Consider the following 23500-nt stretch of genomic DNA (forward strand, 5'->3'; position numbering starts at 1 on the left):
ATTTATATAGTGCTTTGATGTTAACAACACTTCAAAATTTTTCTAGGCAACAGGGTTAAGTGACTTGCCCAAGGTCACATAACTAAGTAAGAATTAAGTGTCTGAGATTCAATTTGAACTCAGGTCCCCCTGATTCCAGGGATAGTGCACCATCTACTATGTCACCTAACTGCCTCATTTATAACACATTTTATTGATGTTCTCTGATTTGATCTTAACAATCCGATGAAATAGATGCCATCTTAGAGGAAACAGACTCTGAAAAGTTAAGTGACTTGCCCAGGGACATGCAATCAGAAACAGGAACTGAAATTAGGCCTTCCAACTCCAAGTTCAGTTCTCATTTTTGTTTTGTTTTTAGGCAATCAGGGTGAAATAACTTGCTGAGGGTCACAGCTAGTATGTCTTTCAGGCCAAATTTGAATTCAGATCCTCCTGATACCCTCCAGTTGTCCCTCAAGTTCAATCTTCCATTTTATCCTCTTATATAGATTGAATTCTAACTCTCAGCATTTTCCTCTGACTTTTCCTAGTCCTGTCTTCTGGAACAAAGTTCATCTCTCTTCCTCATGACAGTCCTGTGGATAACAACTTACATTTCTGAAGGCATTTTAAGGTTTGCAAAGCACTTCCTTCATAACAACTAAGTGAGATAAGCAATATTAGTATCATTAATCCTCATTTTACATTTAAGGAAATTGAGGCTCAAAGAGATTAAGGGATTTACCCATCATATTCCTACAGCTACTGAGTATTAGAACCAACTTAAATCTAGGAATTGCAGGATCATAGATTAATAAATAAAAGAAATTTTAGAAGTCAGAAACTGTAAACTTTTCATTTTACAGATGAGGAAACTGAGGTCCTCAGATTTGAAGAAACTTGACCAAAGAGGTCACACAAGTAGAACTGAACCAAGTCCATGGACCAAACTCAGCACCTTTTCTGCTTTACTTGTGTCCCTAAATCCTTTTTTCTACTGGAGGCAGCATGGTCTAAGGGAGTGCCAGAATGTGAGTAAGGAGACCGGATGAAATTCCTTTCTAGCTATGTGATCATGGACAAGTCACTTAACTGAGCTTTAGCTTTATCATCTGTGAAATGGGAATAATAATACTTACAACTACCCCTTCCTCCCAAATTGATGCAAGTAAAGCATTTTATTATATTAAATAAATGTAACCAATATATTTGAGGGGTTTTAACATCACCAAAATTTCTCCCAATATTTCTCCCCACTCCCAAAGAGCTATCTTACATGGTATAAGATTTAATGAGCTTAAGTGTCTGAAAAAAATACAAGCAATTTTTACAACCTACTACTTATTAAACCAATCTGCCTCTGTGATCAAGGCGGGTAACAATTGTTCATGGCTCCTTTAGGTTTTGCAAAGCTCTGCCCTCAAAACCGAATTAATAAATAGTCTGTTGTGCCTAGGTACCACAGGTATCATTATCTTCCTTTCGCTGTTCTTGTCAAAGCTACTGGAGTGGTTTGTCCTTTCCTTCTCCAGCTCATTTTACAGATGAAAGAAACTGAGGCAAACAAGACTAAGTGACTTGGCCAGGTCACAGAGATAGTTCTGAGGCTGAATTTGCACTCAAGTCTTCCAGGCTCCAGGCCTGGCACTCTATTCCCTCTGCCAGCCAGCAGGTTCAGAGAACTTTAAGTGACTTGCTTTTTTGTAAGTATGTGGGATAGAATTTGAATCCAAGTTTCTCCTGATTCCACATCCAAACCCTCTGTCATAGATTCAAGATATTAGATTAGATTGGATTTAAAGGAATCTTCAAATATTCACACATCATCTGGTATCAGTCAGAAACCCTGAGGGTATGGAATCATCCAAGCTTCTCTGACAAAGGGACTGATGATGATGATATTTGTCCTTCATTAAGGAAGAAGACTGTGACATCAGGGAGGTGATGCCATGAGAAGCACATGAATTGGATTTGAGAGAGAGGCTGCGGTGCTAAGTTACCAGCCTCACTTTCTCCTCCACAGTCAGCTGAGTCCAGTGGCCAGATATGAACCAGGATGACTGGAGATGGCCCTGGATATGAAGCAATCAGGGTTAAGTGATGTGCCCAAGGTCACACAACTAGGAAGTGTCTACTGTCTGAGGTGGGATTTGAACTCATGTCCTTCTGACTCCTAGAGTAGAGAGGGAAAGTTGGGAGAGAAGAGAAAACAGAGAACAGAAAACATTAAAATGGTCACAGGAGACCTCCCCCCACCTTTCCCCAGAAAGTTCCGTGGATCACAGACCTGTACCCCATCCCCTATCCCAGGGCTGCCCTGCCTGATTTTGTTTCCCCACCTGTCTTTTGGTGGCCTCAGTTGGTGGATGGCAAGAAGATGTGAGTGGTACTGATGCTGTTTCCTAAACATCCAAGTCTACTACAACAGGGCAGGGCCCTGGGGTCCTTTCCATGCTGAGCAGGAAGATCCTACCCCATAGCCACCCAGACTCTTAGCACCTTATCCTCTTTCCAACCCATCTTCTAAGGAACATTTGCTCAAAAGAGGCCAGCAATCCATTGGACTGGAAGCTCCTAGTGGACTAAGACTGTGATTTTCCCCCCCTCCCCTGCTCTCCAGAGCATTTGGCTCACAGGGCTTGGCCTCAAATGTCTGTGGCCAGGCTGGCTGAGCTCCCCAGCTGGGTCCTGACACTCCCAGTTCTCCATGTCCTTGCAGTTTTCCCCCAGCCTGCCTCTCGTCCTCCCAACTCCCCCACAAACTCACTTCTGCGCGCTCATGGACTGCGTTGGGCCTGATGTGGTCCCTTCTTTAGGTCCTGGGCCTGATGAACTTACTAAGAGGTAGGAGATAACACCCACTGGCCTTGGCTTCATTCCCACTAAAAGGAAGGAGCTCCCCACCATCACCCCCCCAAAGCAGATGCCCAGGCTGCTGAGCCTTTCCCGTATTTAATGACCCCTGGGGAACAAGATCCTATCCCAGGAGATGGATGGAGCTAGATACAGGGGAGGTCGGGAGACAGTTCCCAGGCTGGTTTGGGAAAGGGGGGAGCCATTGATCTGAGCAGGGAGATCCAGCTCCTGTCCTTATCTGACTGGGGTGACATGGGTTCCCCCACTTTCCCCTAGCCTGAGCCTTTAAAGGAATTGCCAGGCCCAGTTCCCCCCCCCTCCCCGTGATTCAATGGACTTTTTGGGTGGACCCACCTAGAGGGGGGGAGAAGGGGAGCATCCGTGGGTCTGCCCGATCTGGGCAGCTCCTGGAAGACCCCCCTGCTCCTCTGGGCCCTGGGGACAACCCTCCCAGGCTCAGGGTTCCGCTGTGGCTCCCTCCGTCCCCGGGGCCAGGTGGAAGGGAGGTGAAGCGGAACGACGCCGGCCCCCTCCGCCCCGGCCCCCTCCCGCGGCCCGGCTTGCAGGTGCCGGTGCACACGGCGGGCCAGGGGCGGTCAAGGCGCTCTTTGCAGCCGGTCCCCCTCCGCTCCCGGCCCCCACCCCTCCCCGCGGGGCTTTGCACACGACGCGCCGGCGGCCGAGCTCTCCGAGCAGTGGCCGGCGGGGCAGGCAGCGCGGCGGGCGCGGGGAGCGCGGCGGGCACGGCGGGCACGGCGGGCGCGGGGAGCGCCCCACTCGGGAGCCCGGGGCACGCGCGCGCGGGGGCGCCGGGGCCGCATGGAGCCCGCGGAGAAGAGGTACCTGTTGGACGTCGGCCCTGGAGCGCGGTAAAGCGGGAGCCGAGGCGCGCCGGGCGGAGGTGGGGGGCGGCGGGGGCGCTCCCCTCCTCTCCTCCGGCCCCGTCCGCCCCTCGGAGCCCGGCGCGGCCCCATCCGCACGCCCCCCGCGGGCAGACGCGGGCCCTCACTGAGAGAGGGGGTGACAGAAACTTCCCCGAAGCGCCTGGGAAGAGCGTGCGGGGCAGGTTCGGGGAGGGGTTGGGGGGAGACCGAGGGAGGGGAGGGGGGCCGGGGGAGACAAGGTGTGGATGCTCCACCCTGCCCCCTGCCTAAAGGTGAGCCCTACCGGCTCCGGAGCCCTGGCCGCCCCCTGCAGCACCTCTGCCGGCTCTGCCCCTAGTCACCAGCTGTCTGGGGGCGGGGGTAGGGGAAGAAGAAGGCCAGGGGGCCCTTTCCGGTGGAGGGGGGTGAGGGGTGCGAGAGGGTGGCTCGATCCCCTGGGAGCTCCGTCTCTTGGGGCAGAACCCTGAAGACTGGAGGAAGGGCACCCTGCTGGGGTGGAAGTCTTCTCGCCTCCCTGCTGCCCCCCCCCCCGCACAATCAGAACCCCACAACTCTACATTTCAGCCCGTGGCGGACCCTCAAAATGCAGAATGGCCAAGTCTGAAGAGATCTGAGAAACCAGCTTTCTAGGTCCCGGTCTCTCCCCAGCTCTCTAGTTCTAGGTCTCGGTCTCTCTCTCTCTCTCTCTCTCTCTCTCTCTCTCTCTCTCTCTCTCTCTCTCTCTCTCTCCCCCTCCCTCTCCCTCCCTGTCTCTCTTCTCTTTCTCCCTGTCTCTCCCTCGTCCCACTGTTCCTTCCTCCCTCTCTGTCTCTCTTTGTTTCTTTCTCGATCTGTCTCTCTTCTCTCTCTCCCTCCCTGTGTCTCTGTCTCCCTGTGTCTGTCTTCTCTCCTTCTCTCTGTCTATCTGTATCTCTGTCTCTGTTTTCTCTGTCTCTGTCTTTCTCCCCCCTCTTCCTTTCTCTCTCTCTCTCTCTCTCTCTCTCTCTCTCTCTCTCTCTCTCTCACCACCCCCTCCCTTTCTCTGTGTCCCCCTCTCTCTCCCCCTCCCCTCTTCCTTCCTCTTCTTCTCTCCCTGTATCTCTCCACTGTTCCTTACTCCCTCTCTGTCTCCCTCTCTCTCTTCCCCCACCTCTTTTCCCTCTTCCTTCCTCTCCCTCTCTTCCCTTCCTTTCTTTTTGTCTCCCTCTCCCTCTCTTCCCCATCTCCTTTTTCTTCTTCTCCCTCTCTTCCTCTTTCTTTCTCTTCCTCTCCTCCTTCCTCTCCCTCTCTCCCTGTCTCTTTCTCTCCATCCTCTTCCTCCCTCTCCCTCTCCCTCTCCCTCTCCCTCTCCCTCTCCCTCTCCCTCTCCCTCTCCCTCTCCCTCTCCCTCTCCCTCTCCCTCTCCCTCTCCCTCTCCCTCTCCCTCTCCCTCTCCCTCTCCCTCTCCCTCTCCTTCACTCTGTCTCTGTCTCTCTCTCTTTGTCTGCCTCTCCCTCCCTTCCCTTTCCTCTCTCTGTCTCCCTCTTTCCCCTCTTCTTCCTTTTCTTCTCTCTCCCTTTCTGTCTCCCTGGTTCTCTCTACCCCTCTTCCTTCCTCTTCTTCTCTTCTTCTCTTTCTCCCCTCCTTCTTCCAGTCCATCTCACTGTCTTTCTCCCCCTCTTCCTTCCTTCCTCTCTCTCTCTCTCCCACTCTCTCCCTATCTCTCTTCCCCCCTCTTCCTTCCTGTCCCTTTCTCTCCCCTCCCTCTCCCTGTCTCCCTCTCTCTCTCTCTCTCTCTCTCTCTCTCTCTCTCTCTCTCTCCCCCTACTTACCTTCTTTCCTTCCTTTCTCTGTCTCCTCCCTTTTCCTTGCCATCTCTCTTTTACAAAGGAGTAAACTAAGGCCCAAAAGAGGGAACAGAACTTGGTTCCACAAGATTGTCTCAGATGATAGCAGAATAGAGACCTAGATTCAGTTTCTTCCCCTCTCTTGTTCTTGACTTCCTTCTTTGAACTAGAGGATCAGTCCTTAAGGTCCCTTCTAGAACAGCCAGTTTGTGACTCTGACCTTCTCTCCTCCCCATCTTGTTGCTCCCCTTATTACATATTGTCTCCACATGGAATGTGAACCCTTTAAAAACAGAGACTGTCTCTGCTTTAGCATATATATCCCTAGCAAGCAGCCCAGTGAGCACTTTACCAATCACTCATTCCATCATTGCAAACAGTCCAGTCCTTGGGGATGGAACTGGATGGGACCTTATTCTCTCTCCAGGTCCTACTCTGGAGCTCCTTGGCAGAATGGGGCCAGCCTAACTGCCTTGTCTGAGCCTGGCCTGGACCTGCAGGCCATTGGACTAGAGTCCCAGAGCAATCAGCACTGCCATGCCCAGCAAGGCCTCAGTGATCCATATAACTGTCAGAAAGAGAGGGCCCGGAGACAGTTGTATATAGCAGCCATCATCTGCCTTGTCTTCATAATCGGAGAAATTGTGGGTAAGTAACTAAGTGGACAGGTTCTGCTATCTGTCCTAATGAAGGAAAGCCATGGGGAGGGGGAAGAATAACCCTATTAGATAGAATGTCCATTACCCAGGATTTCACAAAAAATCCATGTTAGCCAACTAGGAAAGGGACTGGTTGATAACAAGCCACCCTCACAAGAGGCAGGAAGGAGGAACTATCAAAGATTCTAGGTATTCAGACCCCCATTCCTCTGGTCCTGCAGGGGGTTACCTGGCCCACAGCCTGGCCGTCATGACCGATGCAGCTCACCTGCTTACCGACTTTGCCAGCATGCTCATCAGCCTCTTCTCTCTCTGGATGTCCTCCCGGCCAGCGACCAAGACCATGAACTTTGGCTGGCATCGAGCAGGTGAGAGACCATTGACTTGGGGCTTCAGTCACTGTTAGCCTGTCTATCCCCAGGGCACTCCCTATGGGCAGAACTTTGTGCTGGGTCCAGGTAGGAGGAATGGGACCAAGAGAATGGAATGAATCATAGAAGCATAAAACAGTAGACTTAGAATAAGAGCCTTAGAACCTGGACTCCTAGCTGGGAGAGTTCTTAGAATGGAGGTCAAATCAATGTATGGCATGGAAACAGTGTAAAGACTATCAGACTGCCTTCTTTGGGGGTGGGGGGAGGGAAGCAAGATTGGGGGGGAAATTGTAAAATTCAAAATACAAAAAAAATGGAGGTCAAAGGTGAGTGGAGTCACCTTAAAAAAGAGAATGTTGGGTGGCTAGGTGGCGCAGTAGATAGAGCACCAGCCCTGAAGTCAGGAGTACCTGAATTCAAATCTGGCCTCAGACACTTAATAATGACCTAGCTGTGTGGCCTTGGGCAAGCCACTTAACCCCATTTACCTTGCAAATATATATATATGTGTATGTATATATATATATATATATATATATATATATATATATATATATATATATATTAGAATGTTATTGCTGAGACCTAGTAAGGAGGAGTGAATTGCCTATAGTTAAATAGCAGACTTGACCTTTATCCTCCTGGAGTCTCATGTGACAAGGAGATAAGAGTGACTATGAGACCAAATGAAAATAAGATTAAATTTCTGATTATTTGAAGGAAGTATCAGAGTAAACTGGCAAGCTGGCAAGTTGCTCAGAGAGCTATTATCATGTCTTGAATCTGGCACCTTGGGAAGCTGCTGAACCCCTCTTCAGCTCCTGGCATCCTTCCTTATAGGGAACATTACTTTTTTTATTGGGTACATTAATTTGACAGCTCTCACAGTAGATGTGACTTAACAAAGGATTAATTTTCCCATCTATAAAATGATGGAGTTGGACAAGAAGGTAGTCAAGCCCTTCCAATTCTAAGATTGTGTTCTAGTCTTCCCTAAGCTCACATTCTAACATTCTAGATTCGGAACTCCCTTTCAGTTTTGAAGATCTGAGTTCTAATCTCAGATGATCATTTAACTTTCTCTGATTAGAAAGACCTTCCCATTACTAACAGTTTTTTGTATCATCTGTAAACAATGAGAGTTGATAGGAACTCACTTCTGGTGCTTAATCTGGCCAACGGGTCCCAATTAAACCTGTTTTCATTGTCTTTGTTCTGTTTTAAAGGAACCTATTCCCTAACCCCAACAAGCAATCTGTGGAATTATTCACTAATTGTTAATGTTTGATATGGGGTTTCTTTTCAGAGATTTTGGGAGCACTTCTGTCAGTATTGTCCATCTGGGTGGTGACTGGGGTCCTTGTGTACCTGGCCGTGCAACGTCTGGTCTCTGGAGACTATGAGATTGAAGGGGGCGCTATGCTGATCACTTCAGGGTGTGCTGTAGCAGTGAATATCATGTAAGTCTGGGGTCTTCTGCTTCAAAACCTATCAACCAGTCACCTCTATTTGCTTCACTGGGAGGGAGAATGGAAGGGGGAACTTGATCACATGATAAAGAGACAAATTCCTCTCACTTTATGTGTGTTGGAGCTTTCTAGAAAAAAAGGAGTCAGGCCTTATCTGTGAACTCTGGACTTTCCATCTTAGAGTGGCTTTCAGTTCTATATTCCTGTCTCTGAATCTTTTCATTCTTGGGATTCAGGTCAAGTCCACCCTTTGTTAATGTACAGGTAGGTCAGGTAGGACTTTTCAGGTTAGACTCACCTTCTCCAGGGACGCCCCTATACATCTAGCCAGTAACCTTTTCTCAAAAGGTTATCCAGAGCACTTGTCATGAAACCAAGCATTAGTGGGGGAGATGGTATGTTATGGTGGGAAAAATCCTGGATCTGAAGACAGAGGACTGGACTTCCAACCTCAGCACTGCCACTTATGTCTATGTGATTTGGGGCATGTCATTCCAGTTCTGTGAGCTTCAGTTGCCTCAGTTGTAAAATGAGTTATTGGATTAGGTAAACTTTGAGGCTCCTTTCAGTTCTAGGTCTAATCTGTTTTTTACTGTATGGGGCAAGAATTGATTTAATGTCTGAATATTTTTAAGAATCTAAACCCTGGACTTAGGAGGACCTGAGTTCAAATACAACTACAGACACTTGAGACTTACTAGCTGTGTGATCTTGGGCAAGTCATTTAACCCCATTGCCTTGTAAAAAAAACAAAAAAAGAATCTAAATCCTGGGGTGGTGGCACAGGACCCTGGTGGCATGGACCCTGGAGTCAGGAGGATCTGAATTCAAATCCAGACTCAGATACTTATTAGCTATTGACTTTGGGGAAGTCACTTAATCCCAATTGCTTAAAAAAAAATCTAATCCCCAATTTTAATAATTATCAATGATAATTACATTTATGTAGAGCTGTAAGGTTTACAAAGTTCTTTATATATATATACTTATATATGTACATTTTATATATATATTTATATTTATATAAATATATACACATATATATGTATATCTTAGTTACTCTGAGATGGGGTTCATAAAACTGGTCTCATAACTGCAGATAGCTAGGTGGCACAGTGGATAGAGCACTGGTCTTGGAGTCAGGAGGACAGGAGTTCAAATCCAGCCTCAGACACTTGACTCTTACTAGCTGTGTGACTTTGGGCAAGTCATTTAACCCTGCTTGCCTCCCATCCCAATCTCTAATCATCCTGGCCACTGGACCCAGGAGAAAGTGAGACTGGTGACTTAACACAGCACCCCCTCATTCAAATCCAATTCATGGACTTGTCATGGCATCACCTCCCTGATGTTGTGGTCTTCTTCAAAAATGAAAGATAGGGGCAGCTAGGTGGGGCAGTGGATAAAGCACAGGTCCTGGAGTCAGGAGGACCTGAGTTCAAATCCAGCCTCAAACTCTTAATAGTTACCTAGTTGTGTGGCCTTGGGCAAGCCACTTTACCCCATTTGACCTTGAAAAAAACACTTAAAAATGAAGAACAAACATTTTTAATTCCTGCTGTGCTTCCATAAGAGATTATCTTTGTCCTCCCACAGTTGATAGACAGCAGACAAAAAGGGACCCAAGAATCAGGAGAACTGTGTTCCTGTTGTAGCTCTGCCATTAACTCAACTGACCTTGCTCAAATAACTTTCCCCACCAGGTGCATCTTCAGTAACATGAGCCAGTTGGTCTAGGTTGTATTCTAAGGTCTCTGAAAGCTAGTTAGAGGGGTAGACTTGAAGTTAAGGAGACTGAATTCAAGCCCTGCTCCAGCCTCTGACTTAGTTGTGTGACCTGGGCTGTCAGTGGAGATAATAATAGGAGATAGCCTAGCTCCCTGGGCTGTTGTAAGGATGGTATGAGATAATCTCAGGAAAGAGTTTTGCAAATCTTAAAAGTCTAGATAAATGCTAGCTATTATTAGTAGTTCAACTCTAAGGTTTTATGATTAATTCTATGAAAACTAATGATTCAGCATTCTATGTTGAATGAGTATCCGCACAGTGCTAGGTGCTAGGAAATACAAAGAGGATAATAGCACAGTTCCTGCCCTGGGACAGTATCTGATTCTTTCTGTGTGGGTCTCTCTGTCTCTGCCTCTGACTGTCTCCTCCTCTCCATCTTACCCCCTCCTTTATTCTCTTTCCCCCTTCTCCCCCTCCTCTTCCTTTCTCTTCCTTTCCTCCCTCTCTCCCCCCTCTCTTTTTCTCTTTATCTTTAAATGGATGCATTTTGCTATTTCCTAACCAGTATCCAAACACCATACCCTTACCCTCACCACATTCCCCTATAATGTATATCCAATCCCCCAAAGAGTTAAGCAGTACATCCTGACTGTGACTGTTAGTATGTGTCATTTATCAGTTTTATGGTTTACTGCTTATTAACAGAAAGGAAGTTATGTGTCCTTTAACATTAATGCTATTTTGCCAGCATTGCTCTTTGTTGTTGACCTGAGTTCATCTGTGTTTCAAAGCTGTCTTTATTGACATTGTTGGAGCCATTGTCTGGCTCTTTTCTTCCTTCTTTACATCATTTCACACAAGTCTTCCTATGATTTTCCAAATTCCTCATATTCATAATTCTTTAGGGTGTAATTATATTCACAATAATCCTCACATACTGAAATCTCTTTCAACTATTTCCCAATTATTACAACCATGCAGTTTGTACTTTTTTGTTACCTGAAATAATGCTTCTTCTTGGGGAAGGGGGGTGAGTAAGATAGAATGTTTGGGCGAAGAATATGAATAATTCAGTAACTTTCTTTGCATAATTTCAAATAGTTTTCTGGGATGTGTCAATTCACAGTTCTAATGTAGAGAACAAACATGGGCATCTTCCCTTTGCCCCTTCAATATCTAATTTTCCTATTTTGTTTATATTGTTTAGATTCTAGAATTCTTTGATTCTAGGATTCCTTGAAAGTGAAATTCCTGATGAAAGAGCTGGAATTGTGAGGGACAATGAATCTGGTACCTTCTTTGTGCTACTGAACTTACTGAATTGGCTCTCTAGATCTAGGCTGAGAACAATCCCTTAATTGGGTTTTTAGCAGCAACCCCTTAAAAGTTCCCACCCTTCCTTTTCCAGTTCCTGCAGAGGTGGGGGGGGGGGTCATAAGAGAATTCTGAAGTTTGAGAGGCTAATGTTGGTGCCCAGGACTCCCTGATTCTCTCTTCTCTTTGCTAGAATGGGATTTACGCTTCACCAATCTGGTCATGGGCATGGGCATAGCCATGGACACAGCCATGGGAGCAGTTCGAAGCAGGAGGAACAGAACCCCAGTGTCCGAGCAGCTTTTATCCACGTGGTTGGGGATCTGCTACAGAGCCTGGGAGTTCTTGTGGCTGCCTATGTCCTCTACTTCAAGGTAAGCTCATTATTAACTCAAGGTGGGAATGGATATCTTGGCTGAGCTGAAAACAGAAGATGTGGGAACAAGCTTCAGCCCCACCACATAACTAGCTGTGAGTCTAACCAAACTCCTTTACCTCTCTGGACTCAGTTTCCTCTTTTGTAAAATGTGGATAATAACTGTCTTCCTTTTAGGTAGAGTAAGATAAAGGGCAGGGAAAACACTTTAAAAGGTTGACATTGTGGGGGGCAGCTAGGTGGCTCAGTGGATTGAGCACTGACCCTGGAGTCAGGAGTACTGGAGTTCAAATCCAGTCTCAGACACTTAATAATTGCCTAGCTGTGTGACCTTGGGCAAGTCACGTAACCCCATTACCTTAAATTTAAAAAAAAGTAAAAGTAAAAAATAAAGAGCTGACATTATAGAAGATTATTCTTCAGCAGTAAGGCTTCGAGAAGTCCTGATGGATGGGTCTTCCAATGCAATGCCATTTGTCAGCTCCAGAGACCTGCCCTCAGGGAGGCTGCTAACTTCAGGCAGAGCCAACTTAGGTGATGCCTTTGATAGGCATTTTGTACCTAGAGAGAGGGAAGAGACTTGCCTAATGTCAGATAGCTTTGAAATCTAAACCTACCTGTAAAATATTAGGACCAGAGGACACCTTACAAACCATCTAGTCTATGAGTGTAAGCTTGCAGAGTGTAAGAAGGACTAGGAAAGATTTCACTAACTGTGGCTGCAGAACCCTAATCTTCTTTTAAGGCTTAGTACAGTTGACATCTCCTCTAAGAAGCCTTCTCTGTTTCTCAATAATGAACAGAATACTAGACTTGAACAGAGTAAGACATAGATTCCAATCCTGTCTTGAATATTTATTACCTGTATAACCCTGGGTAAGCCAACTAACTTCTTTGAGTCTCAGTTTCCTTATCTGTAAAATGGGTATAATACCTGTAGTTACTAACCTTACAGGGTTATGGTGGGTCTAAGATGAAGTTTGTAAAGTGCTTTATAAATTTTAAAATGTTCTATAAATGGTAATTATTATGAATAACTTCCCTCCATTTATTTTTCAAGAGCACTTTTTTTTGTTGGTCAGCTGTTTTCAGTCATTAACTCTTCATGAGGTTTTGTTGGCAAAATTACTGGAGCATTTGACCATTCCCTTCTGAAGCTCATTTTATTGATGAAGAAACTGAGGCAAATGGTGTTAAGTGACTTGCCCATGAGTACAGAGCTAGCAAATGTCAGATCTGAACTCAGGAAGATGAGTCTTTCTGACTCCAGGCCCAGTACTCTATCCACTAAGCCATCTAGCTGCCCCAAGAGAACTTTAGGTCTCCTTTTTAATCCCATGACACTCTATCTTTTATTATACTTACCTATGAATAGGTCCTTTTCACTTTTATTGAGTGGAAGATAAGCTCCTTGAGGGCAGGGACCATTTCCCCAATATCAACACAGTGCCTTAGACGTAGTAAGAACTGAACATTTGTTGAGCTGAATTGAGGAGAGCAGGTCTAGAAAGGTAGAAATGATCCACCCAAGGTCACCCAGGCAGTAAATAGTAGAACCAGAATTTGAACCCAAGTTTCCTTACTCCTAATTCAGAGGCCTTTCTCCTCTTTCCCATTGTTCCTGACATTTCCCCCTCAAAGTCATTTCCTAATATGGCCAAAAATAGGAGCAGCACGGGAGAGTGGATAGATCTTCAGTTTTCATCCTTGGACCCAATAAATATATCTGGGGAAATGCTTGAAAAGTTGGTTAAATAATCAATTTTTAAGTTAGCTGGGTGATATACACTATCTGAGGAGCTGGTAATAGACAAATCCTACTCTCAAGAAGCTTACATTTACATTCTACAGAAGGGATACAACATATGTAAGCATTCACATATAAAACACATATAGGAAACATGCAATATATATTATTTATATATATGTTGGTATAATGTATATGTATAAATGACAAACTATTCGGGGTAGGGGAGTGGGGAGGGCTAGCAACTATAGAAGACTCAGAAAGACTTTGTGTGGAAGGTGAAATGTCTTGTCCAGGGTGACATAGTTCATACAAATGGCAAAGATGAAATTTGAACCCAAGTCATCCTGACTAATCCAGGTATTGTCTCTTCTACTACATAGCATCTCTTTAGGGGTTCATACTCTGAGGAAGTGATCTCAAGGAAGCAAAGGCATATTTGGTGCTGATGTGTTCATGAACAATGTGGGGGAAGGAAAAGAATTCTTTCCTCAGTTAGGATTGAGGGGACTTGGGTTTGGGTTCTATCCTCTAGTACTCCCTGATACTTATGAAGTCATGGATTCTTCAGATATTCCTATAGATGTGGAAAAAAGACCTAAATGACTCCACAATTATTGTCATATATGCAAAATTTGACTCATTCACTGACCATGACCTGACCAATATTGACTGATTATGTCTGCTTATTCATTCATTTATTCACTCATTTATTTGCTGGTTCAGCCCAGTATTTGGGAATCAAGATTGGGAATGGGCTCCTCATAGATCATCTAGGCCACCCTATATCAGAGTAGGACCCTCCTTTCTAATATAATAGACCAGTGATCATTCAATTCCTTCCTCCAGTGATAGGGAATATTTCTGAGGCAACCTCTTCCATTTGGGGGTAGATCAAATTAATAGAAAGTTGCCTCATAATCAGAAGCTGAAATCTGTTTCTCTAGAGCATCATTGACTCCCTATTCCCCTGGGTGACAGCTCCTATGGTAGAAAGATGGTCCTAGGGTTGAGACCTAGGTTCAAAACATAGCTTGTCCAAGAGACCTGAGTTCAAATTCATTTAGATAGTATTAGTTTGTGACTATGAACAATTTACTTGATTTCTCTGAATTTTAATGTCTTTACCCTTATAGCAATATAGATTTAAAACTGAAAGGGTCTCAGAACAATCTGATCCAATGTGCTGATTTTATAGATGAAGAAACTGTGACCTAGAAAAATTCAGAAATTTACCTACATTTGTGGGTTGTTTTTTTTTTTTAGAAAAAAACTGGCATACAGTAGTTGCTAGATAAATGCTTGTTCTTTTTCTCCTTCCCCTGGTCCATGACCACAACTGTAGCTTGAAGCCATGTTCTCTGACTTTGGACTCTTCTGCCATTCTGACCACTGGATCACCCCCTCTGTCATACTAAATGTGGACTATTCCCCAGAACTCTTTCCTGGGCCCCCTTGTCTCTTCTCTCTATGAACCCTTGGTGATCCTATCAGCTCCTCCGGTTCAATGATCATCTCTTAGGTAAATGATTCCTAGATCTATTTATCCATCCCTGAGTTCTGTTCCTTCATCATTAATTACCCAGAGGGCATTTCTTACACTTGGAACAGAGACCGTAGAACTTATTATCTCTCCTGTAACCCAGCCCATCCTTCTTTCAGTCTTCCAAACTTCCTGCCAGTAGTTACCCAGGTCTGGAGGAGAAAGTGAGGCTGGTGACTTAGCCCAGTCTTCTCTCATTTAAATCCAATTCCCTTGCTTACCATGGGATCACTTCCCTGATATTAAGGTCCTTTTCCAGAAAGAAGGACAAATATCAACCCAGTCTACAGCCATCTTCATGCTTCCATTTCTTCAACATTTCTTCCATAAGTCCCCTACCCTGAACTCATACTGCTACCACCCTGGTGCAGGCTGTTAATGGGGATGATGGTGATGATGATGATGATTTATAACATTTATAGTGTTTACTGTGTATCACTGTGCTAAGCACTTTAACATTCTTATCTCATTTGATCGTTTAATCAATTTTGAGAGATAGTATTGTTGTAACCGTTTAATCATTTTCAGGCATATCTGCTCCTTGTGACCCCATTTGGCATTTTCTGGGCAGAGATACTAGAGTGGTTTGCCATTTTGTCCTCCAGTTCTTTTTACAGATGAGGAAACTGAGGCAGACAGAGGTGAAGGGACCTCTAATATCAAATGTAAAAATCCTCTTTAGCACTTAAAGTGCTTCATTATCTCACTCTGTAACCTTTACTTCTTACTCTTCTCTCCAGCTCTATCTGGGTCACACTGACCCAGTCACTATACCTAACACATGATGCCTCATAGCCTGTCTCTAACTCCTTTCATGCTTCAAGGTCCCTCAATCCTCATTTCCACCTCCTGGCTTCCCTGACCTCCTCCAAGTCTCAGCTAAAATCCCTCCTACAAGAAACCTTGCCCATCCCTCCTAATGCTATTGTCTTCTTAGGCTTGGTTATCTCCAGTTTGTTCAGTTTATAGCTTGTTCGTGTAGATTTATTTACACATCATCTCCCCCCATCAGACTGGGAGCTCCTGGAGGACAGGGGCCATCTTTCGACTTTCTAGTGCTTGATGCAGAATCTGATACATAACAAGCCAGTAATAATATTTGTTTACTTAACTTTCCTTGAACCTTTCCTTCTAATGGTGCCTGAAAAAGACAGTGAGAGGATGTCTCTGTACAACATTCCCCTCATTATAGTAAACATTGTGCAAAACACGTTATCATTCATCTAATGACAGTGTCTTCTTCAATTACAAAGGACAACAGTGGTGTCCATCATTTTGTTTTGGTTTTTAATTTGGACAACTCGACTTCAGTGTGATGGTTTTCCTTTGTAATCCTATGGATTTTATTTTGTGCATTTAAAACTATTACTTGGAGAAGTTCATAGACTTCACCATTCAACCCAAAAAAGTCTATGACACACCCACAAAAGGTGAACCCCTACTCTAAGGTAACTTTGTAATTCAAAAATGAATGTCATACAAATGTGTTCAAGCTGATTGACATGTAGCCTCTGTGGAGGCAAGAGCTCATTTTTTTCTTTCTTGGTATCCCCAGATTTAATCAAGTGCTGGCACAAAGTAGGTGCTTAATGAGTGCTTATTAACTGACTCCACAGCCAGTGGACAGCTCAGTGGTACAGTGGGATAAAGCACCAGTCCTAGTGTAAGGAGGACCTGAGTTCAAATCCAGCCTCAGATATTTACTAACTGTGTGACCTTGGACAAGTCACTTAATCCTGATTGCCCCACACATCCCGAGCTATCTTCAGGTGTCCTGATTCCTATCTGACCACTGAATCCAGTTGGCTCTGGAGGAGAAAGTGAGGCTTGATGACTTAGTACAGCCCCCCCCCCCCACATCCAATTCATTTGCTTGTCATGACATCACCTCCCTGATGTCATGGTCTTCTTCAAGAACAAAGGTAATTATGTTAAACACAAATGTACATCTACAATTTTTACCAGACTGTTCACTGCCAAGGGTAGAGGGGAGGGAAGGGAGGGCGGTAGAAAATGATGTAACTTAGAAGATGGAAGGACAAACATAATTATCAACCTGTCTAGAACCCTTATATCAGATTTAGAATCTACTCCTCAAGGCTTCCTCCTCAAAACAATCTGATCCCAACATAGATACACACCTTCAAAGGCTAGAAACAAATATATTAAGCAGCTACCTTTTGCCAGATGCTTTATAAATTCTCTCTTACTTGATCTTAACAATAACTCTGGGAGATAGGTGCTGTGATTATCTCCATTTTACAGATGTGGAAACTGGAGCAGGTAAAGGTTAAGTGACTTGCCCAAGGTCACACAGCTAAGTTAGGGGTTGAGACTGGATCTGAATGCACATCTTCCTGGCTCTTATCTATTTTGAAAAATCTAGAAGCCTCAATTTTCGAAACAAAATAGTTCTGGGCTCTAACTAGCCCTTTCTCCAGGAAGGGCCTGTATTATTTTAATTTCCACTTCAGCCCCTGGGGCAAAGGAGACAGAACACAGATCATCTCTCTTCTGGTGACCTTTTCGACTGCTTGTAAACTGGTGGGGGCAGGGGGGAAGGGGAGCCAGGTCCTGGGCTAGGGAGCCGGAAAGGGCTCCCTAGTCTTTTGGGGCTGTCTCTCATTGACAGGGACTTCCCTGTCTGGTCTAAGGACTGGAAGAAGTGGGGCTGATGGATGAGCTATTTATTTACAAAGCTGATTGAGGTGAAGCCTTGGTCAGCCTCAGTTACTGCCTAAAGGGGAGGTAGAAGAGCTGGATTCATATTTCATCTCAGATAATCTGTGTAACCTTGGGCAAATCCCTCCACTTCCCTAGGCCTCAGTTTCCTCATCTATAAAGTAAGGAGGTTGGCCAGATGACCCTAAATCCATTTGTTTGCTTTTTCTTCCCACCAGCCGGAGTACAAGTTCGTGGACCCCATCTGTACCTTCCTCTTCTCCATCTTAGTCCTGGGAACCACCCTGACCATCTTAAGGGATGTGGTTCTTGTGTTAATGGAAGGTAAATTTTTTTTACCCTAACCCAGAGAGTGAGACCCCTTGAGTCACAACCCGAAGTCACGAGGAAGTAAGAGAGATGGAGCCCATCCCGTGGGAGGTACCCCAGTCTAGCAGCCTGGAGATTCTTCTGATGTCCGCTATTACATAAGGAGACTTGTTCAGTCATAATCAGGGTCTTTGTGACTGCATGGACCATAGTACACCAATACTATCCATGGGGTTTTCTTGGCAAAGATACTAATTTGCCATTTCCATTTTCAGTGATTTGCTCAGGGTCAAACAATAAGTGTCTGAGGCCGTATTTGAACTCAAGTTATATTACTGTTGTATGAGCCTCAGCTGCCTTATCTGTACACTGACAAAACTGGACTTTGCAACCTAAACATTTTCTTCCAGTGCTCAAACATTGTGTTCTGAGGTCCCTTGTCCTGTTGTGTTCATTCCAAAAGAAGGGGTTCTCAGTTAAGGGCCAGTGGGCCTCAGGGCTTCCTTCAAATTTGTATGAGCTGGCATGGGGGTTGTGGAGGATGGGTTTTGACTGGGCTGACTTTGAAGGCCCTGGCTCCATCCTTTCTCCAAGCCCCACCCAGCTCTGAGGAACCCCCAGCTAATAAGGGTAATTCCTGGAACTAGAAATGTCTCTCCACCCCACTATCTTTGGCCCTTATTGGGCTCTTCTCCATTGTCCTCTACTCTGAGCTGTGGGAAGGTGTCAGACTGACTTCAGAAACTCTCATCTTCACCTTCCCCAGGGAGAGGGAAGGGTAAAGGTTACACTTCCCATTGTACAAATGGACAAACTGAGATCACACAGCAAGTCACAGGTAAAGTCAAGGGACAGAACCTGGGATTCTCTCCTCCTGTTTACAGGTGACATAACACCCCCCATTCCCACTGAGCTGTTTTCCTAGAGCTAGGAGTGGATTGCCTGTAAAGCAGTTTTGTTTGACTGAAGTTAGTTGATTGAAACAGTGAAAAGTAAATGGAAAGGACCAAGTAATACTTTGTTATGTTTATGTAATACTATGTATGTTACTTTGTTGTTTTTTTTAACTCTCATTTTTAATTGTTTCTGTAAACAACCTATTGTTAAATTCTGATTTTTAATCCACTCTGCCACCATTTCTGTTTTATGCGTAAATATATCCTATTCTTATTCAGAGTTATAATTACTAATTGTGGGTTTCCTTGCACCCTCTTTTTCTTCACTATTTACCTCACCCTATTTACCCTATTCCTCCTCAAGTCTTCTCATTTATTTCTAACCATGACTTGCCCTCCTATTCCTCAATCTACCCAATCTTGTTAGAATCTTTTCCCCATTCTCCACCTCAATCCATTCCCATCCCTCCATTATCCTCTACACAACTTACACAGCCTACACACCCTTCCAAAAGTCCCTCCCTCATCCAATTCCCTCACTCTTTGCTGTCACTTTGAGCAAATCACTTCCTCTCTCTGGACCCTGTTCAATTGTTTTCAGTTACTTTCATCTCTTTGGGACCCCATTTAGGGTTTTCTTGGCAAAGATACTGGAGTGGTTTGCCATTTCTTTCTCCAGCTCATTTACAGATGAGGCAACTAAGGCAATCAGGGTCATATAGCTAGTAAGTATCTGAGAGCAGATTTGGACTCAGATCTTCCTGAGTCCCCTTAGAGACCCAGCTGCACCTAGATTCTGCATATTTAAGATGTGAGAAGGGGGGGAGTAGCCCTTGGCCTTTGCTCCCAGGGATATTGTCTTCTAACTATTGAAGTCTCCTTCCTCATCGTACATAGACCCTCTCAACTTGATCCAGAGACTGGTGGGAAGAATGAATTCTCAAATCTGCCAGGTCCACCTCTCTAGTTTGGGATGCCCTTTCCAGGATAGTGGGAGGGAATAGGAGAGGAATAAGGCTTCTCTCATTCCTTTTCTCCCATTGTTCTTAGCAACCCCCAAGGGGGTAGATTTTACAGTTGTCCGAGACCTGTTGCTCTCCGTGGAAGGAGTGGCAGCCCTGCATAGCTTACATATCTGGGCTCTGACCGTAGCCCAGCCTGTGCTCTCTGTCCACGTTGCCATTGGTAAGAAGCTACCTGACTAGAGGGTGGGACCATTCATCCTGTAACTCAAAGTTGGGGTTTGGGCTGAACAGGGATGAGGAATGCCCTGGAGAGGGATAGCAATAGAACAGAGTTTGGGAGCTGAGGATAATGGAAGAGATAGGGATGAGGCCAGAGGCTGGGACCTGGGGATAAAGGTGGGAGCCAGGAGGGGACTGGTACTGGAATCAGAATCTCCCCAGGGCCCAGATTCAGATTGTGGACATGGCCAGAAGGGGCCATGGTTGCAGGTGGGGGGTTCAGAGGAAAGCACTTCTCTCCTACTGTAATGTGAGGGCTTGGGGGTGGGGCAGGGACTAGTGCTGAAGAAGAAGTGATACCTTCTCTCTCTCCCACTTCTGTGCTCTCTAGCCCAGGAAGCAGATGCCCAGACTGTGCTGAAGGAGGCCAGAGCCCGGCTCCAGGGGATGTTCCATTTCCATACCACCACCATCCAGATAGAGGATTATTCAGAGGACATGAGAGACTGTCAGGAATGCCAAGGCCCCTCTGACTGAGCCCCCTCCCTCTTCTGAGCTGCTGCTTATCTCAGAGCTGCCTGGAATCTCAGCGATAAGAAGTGGTGGCCCTGGGGGAGGGGGAAAGAGGAGGACAACATGTTTCATGCTTTTCTCAGACCCTTCACCAGAGCCCCTGACCAGGACAGCCCATTCCTACATTCCCACATTCATACACATACACACACACACACACACACACACACACACGTGTGTGTGTGTGTATGTATGCATGCATAAAATTTCAGCCCTCATCCCTTTTTTGGGCCCTTGGACCAAACTGGCTGGGCTGAGCTGAGCCAGCCCCTCACTCAGGACCCCCTCTGCCAACAGTGCTCCTGGTGGGTTCCCCTTGCCCCACTGTAAGTACAAGGGATAATTTATAATATATGATGACTTCTTTCTTTCACTTATGATGCTCCAGACTGTTTATGTTGTCAGTAGGGCAGGGTAAAGATCTCCTCCCACCCACCCCCAGACCCCCCATGAGGGGGACATGTACCCCAGACACAAATGGATCCAGATCCCTGACTGTGCCCCAAGGCTGGCTTGGAAGATGGGAGGGGAGAGAGAATTAATCCGATGTCCCTAGATTAGAATGGAGGCTTGACTACCAAAAGTTTGACTTGGAACTTGGCTAAAAGGGCAGGGAGAAGAAGGAGAGAATAAGGAAGGGTCTTGCCTCCAGCTTCTCTCACCTTCCTGTTTCTGGGTCCAAGGTATATCTCATAATGTTTTATTCCCACATCACATTAGTTTTTCCTCACTCTCAAATGACAAATTATATTTCAGAAAGACTTAATTGGGGGTACAGTTAAGTAGTAGAGTATATAGAGTACTGGCCCTGAAGTCAGGAGGACCTGAGTTTAAATCTGATCTCAGTCATTGCCTATGCCTCAGTTTTATCAGCTTCCTCAAACCTTTCATTGAATTAGTTTTAGAGCTGGAGATCACCAAAGAGAACAGGTAATTCAACCCTTGCTCAGAACTAGGAAGGGACATTCTCAAAGTCACACAATCTGTGTGAGCTGAGAGCCCTGGAAGGCACCCACCTAGTCCAGACCCATTTTACAGGTAAGGAAACTAAGGGTCAGAAAAAGGACTTGCCCAGAACCACTTGAGCAGGAAGTTTCAGAGGTGGGTCCTGAACCTGGCTCCTGTGACTTCAGAGTCAATGGTGCCCTGATGCCTCCGAGGGCAGAGCTGGGGCTCAAATGAAGAGATTATTTCCTTGTATTTCTTTGGACTGGGGAGGTTACTTCTGAGAAGGGAAGTCTTTTAGATTTTTTTCCTCCTTCCTCTCTTTCTTCATACTTCTCATACTTGGAAAATCCAGGTGGCACAGTGGATAGAATATCAGGCCTGGGATCAGGAAGATTGGAATTCAAATCTGGTCTTAGACACTTGGTGGCTGTGTGACCCTGGGCAAGTCACTTTACCCTGTTTACCTCAGTTTCCTCATCCATAAAATGAGCTGGAGAAGGAAATAGAAAACCACTCCAGTATCTTTGCCAAGAAAACCCTAAATGGGTCCCAAAGAATCAACATAACTGGAATGACCAACCGACACATTAATTTGCCTTACCATCATCTGTGTCAATAATCAGGAAGCCTCTAACCCTCTACAATGATCCCAACCAAAGCAAGAGATAACTGAGGGTCACCTGAGACCAGAGCACTTCTCGGGGACCATTTCACAGGGTCCTCGCCCCTAGGCCAGAGCTCTTATCACACCCTAACAATTGGCATCAGTGAAGTATTTTAAAGTTTTCAAGGCACCTCCCTTATATTATTTCATTGTAGGTTGGTAAAAGGATCCTTTTCTCCATTTTACAGATGAAAAAACTGAGGATGTGATTTATTCCCAGTCATTCAACTGGTATCAAAAATGGACTTTGAACCTGAGTCTTCTGAACTCCTAGTCTGATGCTGCTGGCCTATAGGACACTTCCCTCCTCACCCCTCCCCACAACCCACCCAGTGTCTGTATGGAGCCTGTCCCTGTCCACGGGGTCTGGCACAAACTCCATCCTTCCTGGTGTGATCAGTTGATATCTGCCAAAATGACATGTATAAACACTCCCAAAGCATTTTATGAACACAGCAAGGGGTCAGGCTTGTGAAACACAGAATGGTCTCCTGCAACCTGCCCTAAGCGTGACCCATTAGTACCAGAGGATACGTGGTCTGCTTGGATAGCCAGGAGAGTTTACCTTCCCCAAAGGGAGGAGGGCAAGACCTGAGGGGCGGCTACAAACTGGTCCATTCCTGAGGATGGAGAGTGTCCAGAAGAGTTTCCCCAGGATAGCTGGAAGTGACTGAATCCTTTTACACAGATGATTGACTTCCTCTAGAGACCTTTTGGGGGCACCTAAGTCACTCAGGTGAATGCCAGGCCTGGAGTCAGGAAGATCTGAGTTCAAATTTGACCTTTACTAGCTGAGTGATACTAGGTAAGTCACTTCACCTTGTTTGCTTCAGTTTCCTCATCTGTAAAATGAGCTGGTGAAGAAAATGGCAAACCACTCTAGTATCTCTGCCAAGAAAACCCCAAATAGGATCATAGAGAACTGGACATGACTGCATGTCTTACCTAGAGTGTCAGAGGGAGAATTCGAATTCAGTTCTTGAAGATCCTTCCCTACTCTAGGATGTTGCCTACTCTGTGATATGGGGATTCTATAAAGGGCTAGGCCTTCCACCTCTGCTTGTACCCACCTGTTCCCCTGGCTTGGTCCTGTAGAATTGCCAAACAAACCTTTTCCTGGGTTATGTTCACAGCTCTGAGCTCTTGGCTCCCCGGATCCTTTTTGAGGACTGGGGGGGGATTCCTCACTGAGTGCCCCAATTCTGGGGAGCGACATGAGTCATCCTGTCTCTAGTGGATCAGAGGCACCCTAGGGGACAGTGCGATCCCCGGCGCTGGATCACCGGGGATTTCCAAAGCGCCTGAATCCATCCAAACACCAGATGCCCTGAGCTTTGGGAAGCAGCACTTTCCCCTGGACCACATCCTCTTCCTCCAATCCCCCCCACCACCACCACCAGGACTTGACCGGAGCATCACCTCCTGCACACCCCCTCCCCTCAGTTCCTAGGTTTCTGGTAGCCCAGCTGCTAGAGAAGGATATTTATAGTCTGGACAAGATGAGACA

At 45.7% G+C, this 23500-nt stretch overlaps 1 protein-coding gene across 3 annotated transcripts; it reads left to right on the forward strand.

Moving 5' to 3' along the window:
- Positions 1-2711: 2711 nt before the first annotated feature.
- SLC30A2 (solute carrier family 30 member 2) lies at positions 2712-20754 on the forward strand. 3 transcript variants are annotated; one of them, XM_074218056.1, is made up of 8 exons: positions 2712-2826; positions 5955-6175; positions 6408-6554; positions 7867-8020; positions 11265-11445; positions 17638-17743; positions 19675-19809; positions 20200-20754. In XM_074218056.1, exons 1-8 carry the CDS (start codon positions 2762-2764, stop codon positions 20343-20345), a joined length of 1155 nt encoding a protein of 384 aa, XP_074074157.1. In that variant the 5' UTR covers positions 2712-2761; the 3' UTR covers positions 20346-20754. The 3 variants fall into 3 exon arrangements, with proteins under 3 accessions (XP_074074157.1, XP_074074159.1, XP_074074158.1); XM_074218058.1 differs by lacking the exon at positions 2712-2826 and adding an exon at positions 3577-3677; XM_074218057.1 differs by lacking the exon at positions 2712-2826 and adding an exon at positions 3643-3707.
- Positions 20755-23500: the final 2746 nt, after the last annotated feature.

The sequence above is a fragment of the Macrotis lagotis genome, chromosome 1 (genome assembly GCF_037893015.1).
Source record: "Macrotis lagotis isolate mMagLag1 chromosome 1, bilby.v1.9.chrom.fasta, whole genome shotgun sequence".
Lineage (NCBI taxonomy): Eukaryota > Metazoa > Chordata > Mammalia > Peramelemorphia > Peramelidae > Macrotis > Macrotis lagotis.